Source organism: Coregonus lavaretus (assembly GCF_964263955.1).
Source record: "Coregonus lavaretus genome assembly, chromosome: 26".
NCBI lineage: Eukaryota > Metazoa > Chordata > Actinopteri > Salmoniformes > Salmonidae > Coregonus > Coregonus lavaretus.
Window position 1 is genome coordinate 28,179,491 of NC_140013.1, and position 11,381 is coordinate 28,190,871.

General features: G+C 42.4%; 1 protein-coding gene across 1 annotated transcript; it reads right to left on the reverse strand.

The window, feature by feature from the left end:
- Positions 1–4,319: 4,319 nt before the first annotated feature.
- LOC311101404 (2-hydroxyacyl-CoA lyase 2-like) lies at positions 4,320–10,138 on the reverse strand. Its single transcript, XM_084142537.1, has 14 exons — positions 9,803–10,138; positions 9,089–9,290; positions 8,802–8,929; positions 8,104–8,354; positions 7,912–8,011; positions 7,651–7,748; positions 7,441–7,577; positions 7,217–7,351; positions 6,984–7,098; positions 6,632–6,801; positions 6,353–6,423; positions 6,166–6,237; positions 5,965–6,070; positions 4,320–5,811 (listed from the first exon to the last, which is right to left on the reverse strand). Exons 1-14 carry the CDS (start codon positions 9,902–9,904, stop codon positions 5,633–5,635), a joined length of 1,866 nt encoding a protein of 621 aa, XP_083998663.1. The 5' UTR covers positions 9,905–10,138; the 3' UTR covers positions 4,320–5,632.
- Positions 10,139–11,381: the final 1,243 nt, after the last annotated feature.

Here is an 11,381-nt window from a genome sequence, read left to right on the forward strand (position 1 = left end):
TGTAAATATAGGAGGCTCAGTATTACTGTGTATGAGGATGACAAGAGGAGCTTCAACTGTTCTCATTCAGGAAACGTGTGTTTTAGTGAATGTGTTATCCAACAGCATGGTAGTCTCGGCTCCAGGTTTCTCTCATGTTGTTGGTGCAGAGGCTAACAACAAGGTTGTCCCATATCTGTTATCTGGTGCCTGTCTATCCTATCAGTCATCCTGAGAGAGCACAGCTGGCTTGGGCTGTAACCAGCATGATAAACACCAACAGACCAACCATCAACTGGGTTTCAGGGAGGAGTCAAAATCATCAACCCTCTTGTGCTGTGAAAATGGATGGGAATTACATTTACATTTTAGTCATTTAGCAGCCGCTCTTATCCAGAGCGACTTACAGTTAGTGAATAGATCTTTTTTTTATACTGGCCCCCCGTGGGAATCAAACCCACAACCCTGGCGTTGCAAACGCCATGCTCTATCAACTGAGCTACATCCCTGCCGGCCATTCCCTCCCCTACCCTGGACGAATTGTGCGCCGCCCATGAGTCTCCCGGTCGCGGCCGGCTGCGACAGAGCCTGGATTCGAACCAGGATCTCTAGTGGCACAGTTAACACTGCGATGCAGTGCCTTATACCACTGCGCCACTCAGGAGACAGGAATCATTTTATGTAGTTCAGTAGCCTTTTAGCCTTTACCTTAGTGTCTCCAGCTCTATACCCTTCTATATATTACATAAATCGTTAATATGTTAATACATTTACGTGGGACTAATATGTATGACTGAGACATAGCTAAAAGGACACTTGAAAAGTACATGCTTGAAATCCTGATGCACAAGAGCATTATTGAAGCAGTTCCACAAAAACTATCTGTGTACATTGATGATGGCTCTTTGTGATGATGATTAGGCATACCATTCATGTAATACATAAAAACAGGGTACTCAGGGTCACTGCCTGTTTTTCTTATGGTTTTCCTGAAAGTATGAACAGGCAGCTGCAATCAAAAGTGCTACAGGACCAGGTGGATGTCAGAGGGAATATCTAAACGGGATCATTGGGACGTCCACCCCATTGAAGTGATGTTTAAAACGGTTAAGATAAGGGTTAATGGTGCTTTCAAGACAACTGGGAACTCGGGGGAAAATCGAATCATGACGTCAGTGATCTTCAGGTCGGAAAGTCGGAGCTCTAGAAAGAGGCCCGATTTCCCGACTTGGAATTCTGAGTTTTATGATCATTCAGTACGAATTATCCCAGTCAGAACTCGTTTTTTTCAGATTTCCCAGTTGTCTTGAACTCACTGAAGTCACCATAACAACCATTGCCTGATTAGCAACACCCTCAATAACTGAGAAAATATTCTAGAAACAATACCCACACTTTATCCTATCCTATGAAACATTTTCAGTTGCTGCTCTCTTGAACCTCCTGATTGATCTTTTGAAGAGATGCTCTAATTCTACACATGGTGTATGTCTTTCTTTTTTGTATCATTTTCCAATTGAGAGGAGATGCATGCTCAACGTGTTCTTCCAGGTTGTGATCAAATGTTCTTTCTTTTCATGGTTTCTATATGTTCTATATTTTTCACCATGTTAACGGGCCTTTAATAAATGTTTGTTAAATGTACAGCCTTTTGAGTTTTGTCTATTTTCTGAAGATGCATATAATTATAGTAGAGTATATTTTATGGTATTCTGACCTAATATGATTATAGGGTAACAGAACACAAGTATACTGAACAAAAATATAAACGCAACATGTAAAGTGTTGGTCCCAGGTTTCATGAGCTGAAATAAAAGTTATAAAATTGTTGCATGTAACGTTTATATTTTGTTCAGTATAGTTGCCTATACAATGTTTTACAGACATCAACCATAACTTAAGAGGTACTTAATGGTGTTCTACAGCTTGATAAACTGCTTTGCATGGACCCAGTGTCACAAATGATGACTTCTATTGATTGTGCAGCATACCCTGGGATACCCTTGGATGTAATATAGCTGGACACATTGGTCAACTAACGTTAGCTAGCCATGCTGCCTCATGCTAGTTGTGTTAAACTCAGCTATAGTTTTGTTTCATTACTGGTAGCATGTTTTATCTATCTGTGATCTCCAGTGATCATTGTTTAAGTGATTGATTAGATGGGTATTCATTGATACAGCACACTATTGATTACAGCCAACGACGTGTGCCTCACAATGCAATAATTACTCCAAATGCATCTCCTAATTATTTATTACATACCTTTCAACGACTGTTGGAAATTGGAAAAATGATTTTCCTCCCTTGCAGCCGATTACTGCACATAGCCTCATATTTATATCTTTGTAATAACTGCAGTAGTTATCAGTATCTTTAAAAAACATGAGATTCCAGCTCAACAATATCATAATGAAGCGAGAAATTTGCTGTGCATAATTATTATTTGTTATTGCTTCCCCTCCACCTGAACAGAACCACCGAGAACATGTTACAGTAAATGTGTGGCTCAGGTGGTAGAGCATGGCTTTTGCAACGCCAGGGTTGTGGGTTCGATTCCCATGGGGGTCCAGTATGGGGGAAATGTATGTACTCACTACTACCGTAAGTCGCTCTGGATATGAGTGTCTGCTAAATGACTGAAATGTTAAATGTATTTATTTGTTTACCTTTATTTAACTAGGCAAGTCAGTTAAGAACAAATTCTTATTTACAATGACGGCCTACACCGGCCAAACCCGGACGACGCTGGGCCAATTGTGCGCCGCCCTATGGGACTCCCAATCACGGCCGGTTGATACAGCCTGGAATCGAACCAGGGGGTCTGTAGTGACGTCTCAAGCACTGAGATGCACTCGGGAGCCCAAGTTGTTTATGAGGTATTTGATGAGGTATGTTTCTTATTGTGAAAAAAAAGTTGATTCAGAGATGGAGTACTAGTAGTGTCAAAACATGCAAAGACATTTCTAGCTATTTAAGCCAAGTACGTTGTTTTTGTGCATTCTGTGAGTTGTGAATTAGCTAGCTAGCTTCCTTATCTACGGGGACAAGCTAGGTAGCTACCGCCAAGAAGAGGACGAGGACCATTTGTGCCCTACTGAATATGCATGACGTTGTTAATTAGGAAAACACCCACTAACTAGTGCACTCGTCCTAAACAAATAAATCTCTATAAACAATTAGATAAGTCAAGTCTACAAAAGTTAGTGCACACTGATTATTACAGATTCTAGTTTTGGAAACAGAAAACTGTATGGAGATCAAATGTTTCATCTATCTCGTGGTGAAAGGAAACGCCAACCGGATGCTTCACATTTAAACATCCGGTGAAATATCAGTTTCATTGTTGTAGCTATGGTAATAGTGTACTCGTGTCCTACACACCAACAATGGTGAGTCCACCATCTACTGGTAATTATGAGAATTGCACCCACAAGGAGTGGGCCAAAGGTTACCAAGACAGGTCATCCTGCTGTAAAAACATAACAGCATTCAGGACAAAAATACTAAAGAAATCTGCATTAAATCAGTCAATTCCATTAGTACTGCCTGAGGAAATATGAAAGCAGGACCAACCCAGAACACAAGAAAAGTATTTGCAAGCCCTGCTGTTAGCTCTCGCACTGCAGGAGCTCCAGAGAATCGGGAGGGGCGCTGCTCACCATGGAAGGGTACACAGGAGGTTCAACTCTCCCAGGAAAAGTAGAGAATAAGAAAGAGGTCTACAGGTGCAGTTTTGTGAGATATGGATTAACACTTCAAAGAGGAGAACATTCAGCTGGAAAATAAAAGGAAAAGGAGTTAAGAGCAAGGAGAGGACCACTGTTGGCCAAATAACAAGCATTCATCATACATCAAGCAGACCTATAACTGCTCATTGTTTGTTTCGACCAATAGGACCAAAGTAAATGGTTAGGGTGTGATGATCTGAAGTGTATTATTAATATGTAATACACTGGCTGTAACACTTGTAGACTATGACCACTGAATCTAAAAGCAAACCATAATATCCTATTATCCAAAACAGTCATAGAAAATTAACACAGTAGAACAATCATTTAACGAGACTTGATAGTATGGTAACGCAAGACTAGCATGTTTGTGACTATATAGCCAGAGACATATAGAGATCTGAATGTACAGTAGCTCTGCCTACAGCCAACACAATCTTGACCTCAAAGTTGATAAAAGTTCAAGGTAAATGATAGAGGATAAGGAGTGCATAGTGTAGTCACACGCTTGTCGTAACGATGGTCAGAATCTTCAGAATTAGACAATCAATATATCTGGTGTCACAAAGACGCCACTCAATAGCGCTGAAAACCCCCCACTATATATTTCCATTCTTGTCTTTATTGCAACGCAAAAAGAACAACTGTCCCTATAATCCCATGGCGTTCTGATTCCAGGACTGATGACTAAATGCACTGGGTCATCACTGAAAAAGAAAAGAGGCATACTAGTATCACTGTGTTTACGTATAAGATAAAATATTATATAATCAAACATAATCAAATACAAAACGCCAGCGCGACAGATTCTCAGACCCAGATTTAGGGCAGGTGTCTTCCAATCCCTCTCCTTACGACGACCCAAACATGATGAATAGTACATAGTGATTCAATCCAAAGCAAACCAGAAAATATTATAATATTACAAATATTCTCAAAACATTCAAATTTAAGGTGGACTTCAATTTGCATGATCAGGATCATGCAGAATTCCTTAAAATAGGTCAGTCTGAAATAGTATAGTGTAACCTGAAATAGTATGAGTGTAATAAAATGTTATAATTTACTTAAGATTATAATGACCACTACCCAAATGGTAAAATATGATAACATCTTCCAGTTTAAATTCCTTCCTCTTTCATAGGGCACTACTACTGCATATAAATAACTTCTGAATCAACGTCTTGTATTTGTGTATCCATTCTGTTGATTGATGTATTTGTGGAGTCCTACTATACATTCAAGAATTAAAGGCATTTAATCATCAATTCTATACCCTTTTAAGTTTAATACTGTAATCATTTAAGTTAAATGATTACAGTATTATTACAATTGTATTATTACCTTGTTGTTAACCCTACAAATCCTGCTGTGGCTTGTAGCTTAGTGTATGATACACATTTTCATAAATATCCCTATGAAGGACATGCCATTCCAAAATTCACTTTCTTTGTTTTTCAAAATAAATGACCAGCTTCAAGGTAGAGTTCAGTAAATCAATAGGCTATCCGAAGTCAATATACATTAATTAGTTAAAAGTGTATACAGCAAGGATACTGGCCTACTACATAATAACAGCTGCAAAGCCAGCCGTAGTTCATTTTCCAAAGCATACATGTCAAGTTCTCTCAAGCAAAAACAACCAAAAACAGTTTCATTCATTCAAGTCCATAATCAAAACTCATTTTAACAGATATAAAGGCGGATAAAGGTTGAGAAGAATGAGTTCCTGAATTGTTGAGGTCCCTCACACTCATCTTTTCCCTTCTTCACCAGAGAAATGCAGCAGATGTACTGTTCCACAGCATGTGAACAGATTTGGGTTTCTAGGCAAGGTGGGGAGGTTTTAGGACCCACAGGCCCAGACAGAGACCCCAGGGGTTGCGGTCGGTATGTCTGTCTGTCTGTCTCTCTGAGCTACTCTACACAGAGATGGAGCCCTCTCTGAAGTTGGTCTTCCCTATGAGAACATTGAGTAGTGTGGCTCTCCCCTCTCGGGTCTCCTTCTGTGCCTCTTTTATGATGTCATCCAGCTTGTCCTCGTCTTCGCGACCAATGACGGTGCCCTTGCCTCCGTAACCATCTGCAACTATGTGGTAATCTAGGGAAGAGTAAAATAGAGACAGCATGTTGGATGTGTGACATGACATCCAAACAGATGACATGGGCTAACAGAGACATTGCATGTGTGAGTATGGGCACTAGAGATCCCCAGTGTGGTGGCAGTGGGGGTACAGTAGGCCAACATAAATACCTGTGAAGGCCAGGCCACAGGCCACATTGCTGCCCAGGATGGGAACCTGCTCCCTGGAGATCTGGCTCCAACAGGCATCGTTCCCCACCAGAGCAATTACTGGCGTCTGGGAGAGAGAGGGACAAAGCAGATTAACTGGTCTGAATGCATGATTAGTTAGTTGATAAGTTGGTCTGAATGGTAAATTGGTTATTACTATACCTTGTGTCTGGTAAAAGTGTCAAATTCGGCAACACTGTATCCAAGGGATCCATCGCCATAGATGATCCACACCTCAATGAGAAACTTAGTCAGCTAAACTCAGCCAAAAATGGTGTTTCACAACATGAACAAACCTAAACTCCTATAAAACAGTGATCGATAAAGCCTGCTTGGTATTCTACTGTACCTCTGACTCAGGTCGACACAGCTTGGCTCCCAGAGCAAACCCTCCTCCAACACCAAGGGTTCCAAATGCTCCTGTTAGAATGACAAAAAACATCAGGTTATCATCCATTAAGACATCAAGAACGTCCCGGATTCAAATTCAATAAACAAGTCCTATTTGTTTTATTGTACATGTTAATACCTCTCTTACTCAAGTGACCACATCCTATAACACATTTCAAAACATATTTTGTCTATATATATATATTTTTTTTTTACTCCTAACACTGAGGATCCTGACCTGGATCCAGCCAGCGGAGTGGGCCCCTTGGTCTCATGATGTAGGCAGCACTGCCCACAAAGTCGCCCCCATCCGCCACTATGATGCTGTCGTCAGCCATCAGCTCATCGACACGGTGCAGGACACTCAGGGGGTTCAGGTGGCGGTCCGTCTTCTCATCAGCCTTCCCCCTGCACGGAAAACACAGAGCAAAACACACTTTCACAGGGAACTAACACACCTTGTATTGTCTGTGTTTGGTGCACTAGATGTACTGACTGTAGTCATTTGCATGGAGGTCATTGGTTAAGTATACAAAAAAAAAAACTGTTGGCTTTCTGCCCAACTGGCTGAATGAATTCCACAAGTGTACCGATTAGCCTTCTCTTTGGTGACGTCTCCTGCTTTGAGACTCTGTGGCCAATCCTCGGGACATTTGTGGCCCATGAGGCCTTTGGAGAGACGGAGTAGGAAGGAGCCTGCATCTCCTAAAAGACAAACAGAAATGTGAGACTCCAAAAGATCAAATAGCTCAAACAAGTAGTGGCAGCGTTTTGTGAAAGCAAATAAGACTTCTGATTGGACAATTCAGACAGCTGTACCAACCCTGAATGGCCACAGTGGGCTTCCAGAACATGTCAGAGTTCTTCAGAAGTTGAGTCTTGTCTCTGTTGACAGCAATGATCTTGCTGTGCCTGTTCAGAACTCTGCCGTAGCTTAATCGGAAGTCACATACAGTTCCTGCAACACATACCACCACTGTGAGAGAAGCCTCAAAGATACAACAACTGTATGGAGACAAGACTTACAGTTGGCTGTTAGTGTCTCACCTGCTAGCAGCACAAGGTCTGCGTACTTTAGGGCGTCCCTCCTGTTCTGCCTGATGTGCAAGGGACTGTCCCTACCCAGCATGCCACGGGACATTCCACCCAGGAAGCAGGGGATACCCAGGGACTCCAGGGCCGCCCTGTAACAGGACAACTATATGAAATGGCATTGAATGGACCAGAAGTGTAATATAAATGTGGTTGTTGAAATACCTGATGTCATCTGCAGGTGTTGGAGGTAGTGTTGCCTGGCTCCCCAGTAGGATAACAGGCTTCTTGGCTCTGCTCACCAGCTCTATACACTTTTGTACCTGATGACAGATCACTAGAGGTTGAGCCACAAGGGTCACATAAAAAACATGCCTTCATGTCTATTGGAAATCTGTAACTGGTTACAGTACGAACTAACGGCTTCTACCAAATGAAGCCTTTCTCACTGTTGTTAGAGAATGACTAAGGGTTAGTTAGTCTTGCCTGATCGTCTGTGGCATGAGGGATGTGCACAGGGAGAGGTGACAAGTCTCTGGTTTCCCAGGCCCCAGCAAACAAGTTCTTTAGGTGATTGTGGAGGTACCTTATGGAAGGAAATATACAGCATCTGTTACTTTCACAAATCACAAGGGATGTGTGAAAGTATGGTCATGCACAATCCTGCTGATTACTTACCAAGTGACAACTTTCCCCATTATTCCCTTGGGAGGGTTTTTCACTCCGAACTCTTTGGACACCAGGTGGAAGGGGTAGAGTGTGTCAATGGGGAACTCTATGAACACAGGGCCTGGAGTTCCAGACTGGGCGATGGCCAGGGCCTTCCTCACCGTGGGGACAATCTCCCTCACACTCCTCACCGAGGCGCAGAACTTACACAGCGGCTTGAACAGGGACATCTGGTCAATGTCCTGCAGTGCTCCTCTACCCTGCACAACAAAAGTTCACCAAGAGGTCAAACCTCCACAATGGATAGGGGGAATTAGATGTTATTGTAAGTCGCTTTGGATAAAAGCGTCTGCTAAATGGCATATTATTATAATCACCCACAGTCACACAACTCTACAGTGCAAGCTTATGGTATTTTGTTGATTTTGTTGACTTGCTGGCGCATCGTGACCTTAGCCTTAGTGTTATAATATAATATAATATAATATAATATGCCATTTAGCAGACGCTTTTATCCAAAGCGACTTACAGTCATGCGTGCATACATTTTTTTTTGTGTATGGGTGGTCCCGGGGATCGAACCCACTACCTTGGCGTTACAAGCGCCGTGCTCTACCAGCTGAGCTACAGAGGACCAGTGTTAATGTTAATGTTAGGACTAGGGTACCCCCATGCAGCTACACCAGTAAAAGCCCTTAGACTCTCACCTGAAGTAGTGTTCCAGCAGCTCCCCCTATGAGAAGCAGTGGAGACTCGGCCATCTGAGCGTTCTTCACTGCTGTGACTGTGTTAGTCAGGCCTGGGCCAGCAGTCACTGCAGCTACACCTACAGTGCCTGTTGGAGGGAGAATCACTGACAGTGTCAATGCTACAGTATGAACACGAGTAGAATACAGTGCACTAAGTAAGTTAAACCAGTCCCGGACGGTTCAGCTCGACACTGTAGGTAAGGTATTTGGGATATTATAGTAGGTAATGTATGGTACTACTTTACCTGAGAGCCTGGCTACAGCGTCAGCTGCAAAGACGGCAGTAGCCTCATGCCTGGTGTCCACAATGCGGATGCCCAGCTTCTCGCAGGCCACCAAGATGGGCGAGATGTGCCCCCCCACCAGGGTGAAGACAAACTTAACCCCATGGGCACGCAGAACCTCTGCCACACTCTCTCCACCATGGCGAGGGCTCTGGGTCTCAGTCTGGGGGAAAAGGTAGAGAACTCAGGGAAAGGACTGAACAGGCAGATCTCAAATCAGGGTCATGGACAATGTATAATTTGGTTTAATTAACTGAAAAGGGATGTCGTAAACTAGAAAAGGCCTATTGTTTATCTATAGATCACTATCTTGTATTTAGCAATGAACTGCATATTGTATTTGAAGGCCTAATGCTCCTTATGTAGCCTATTGTATGACTTCTGAAGAACCTGCAATGTGTTATCATGGCCTTAGTGTTAGATAGCCACAAGGTGGTTCTCTCACATGCAGCAGGGTTACCTTTCACCTACTAGATGAGTATCTGAGTATTATGCAGGTTCACTTAGGCTAGGTGGAGGAGTAAATAAAAAGAAGACAGATACTGTAGTAAGGCATGAACAAGGTGTTTTGCTTATGAGAATGCCAGGTTGCAGGTGAGTTTAAGAGTTGAGACAGCAAGTGAGCAGGCTGACACAAAGTTAGAATGAAACATTGTTTACACGGAAGTGACTTACCTTATGAAACAACTGATACAGTAAACCAAGTTTATACGCTACAAATACTAGTCCTCCGAAGGCAAAACCAACAGAGCATCCCATCGCGGTGGTAATCTCCATTTCCAAGCGAAATGTGTCAAAATACGGAAGCGAGTCCTTAAATAAACCACTATTCAATATGTTTTGTGGATCGAATAGCTCTCCAGTTTAGGCTGCTGTTCATCCAATGCACAACCTAGTAGCAGCGCTATTTATAAACAGGCATTTCAAATGCACAATTTACTAGCCTACTGTACAAGAAACGCGTGTAAAGCCATACTCCACCCGTTCGTGAAATTCTTATTCTTCTTCTGTGGGTTTTATGGCGGACTACATCCAAAAGTTGTATTGCCGCCACCAACTGGACGGTTTGAAAAAAAAAAAAAAAATCCATACTTTATAGTGATACTAACAATCCACTCTAATAAAAATAGTACATTGCCAAAACAAACTTTTAGTTCTCCATATCTCCTTTCTCAGGCTCTAGGACCTGAGAAGATGGAACGGCTTTTGCTAATATTCCATTGGGGATGCTTTGCTGCCTCAGGACCTGGAGGACTTGCCTTAATAGAAGGAACCATGAATTCTGCTCTATATCAGAGAATTCTACAGGAGAATGTCAGACCATCCGTCTGTGAGCTGAAGCTGAAGCGCAGCTGGGTCATGCAGCAAGACAATGATCCAAAACACACAATCAAGTCTACATGAAAATTGCTAAAAAGCAACAAATTTGAAGTTTTGGAATGGCCTAGTCAAAGTCCAGACCTAATCCCAATTGAGATGGTGTTGCAGGACTTGAAACTAGCAGTTCATGCTTGAAAACCCACACATCACTGAGTTAAAGCAGTTCTGCATGGAAGAGTGGGCCAAAATTCCTCCACAGCGACGTGAGAGACTGATCAACAACTACAGGAAGCATTTGGTTGGAGTCATTGCAGCTAAAGGTGGCATAACCAGTTATTGAGTGTAAGGGGGCAATTACTTTTTCACACAGGGGAATTGGGTGTTGCATAACTTTGTTTATGAAATAAATGAAATAGATATGTAATTGTTGTGTTATTTGTTCACTTATGTTCCCTTTATCTAATATTAGGTTTTGGTTGAAGATCTGATAACATTCAGTATCACAAATATGCAAAAGTAGAGAAAATTAGAAAGGGGGCAAATACTTTTTCATAGCACTGTAACCCCCTTGAGGGGAGCCCTGTTCCGAAGAGACACACACAACACATCAAACTTATCAAATGGATTAAGACACAACGCACGTTCCTTCTGATCCGCAGAATCTCAACAAAAAAACAAGCCCGCCTTTCGTGATCCTCACAGCCTTCACTTTACCCAGCACTCTCTCCACCAGTTTGGATAACTCAAATTGTTTCTTCAAGATTGGTACTCTGCTCAGCTGTTCCTTATTAACAAATCGTACTCCTACTAGATACGAAGGGTCATTCTCATCACTGTACCCTACCTTGCTCCGTTCTATATTGTGGAGCTCCGCCCCATAGGGGAGCTCTGCTCCTATTGGTTTACCCCGCTGCCTAGGTGTTAAGAGAATTCC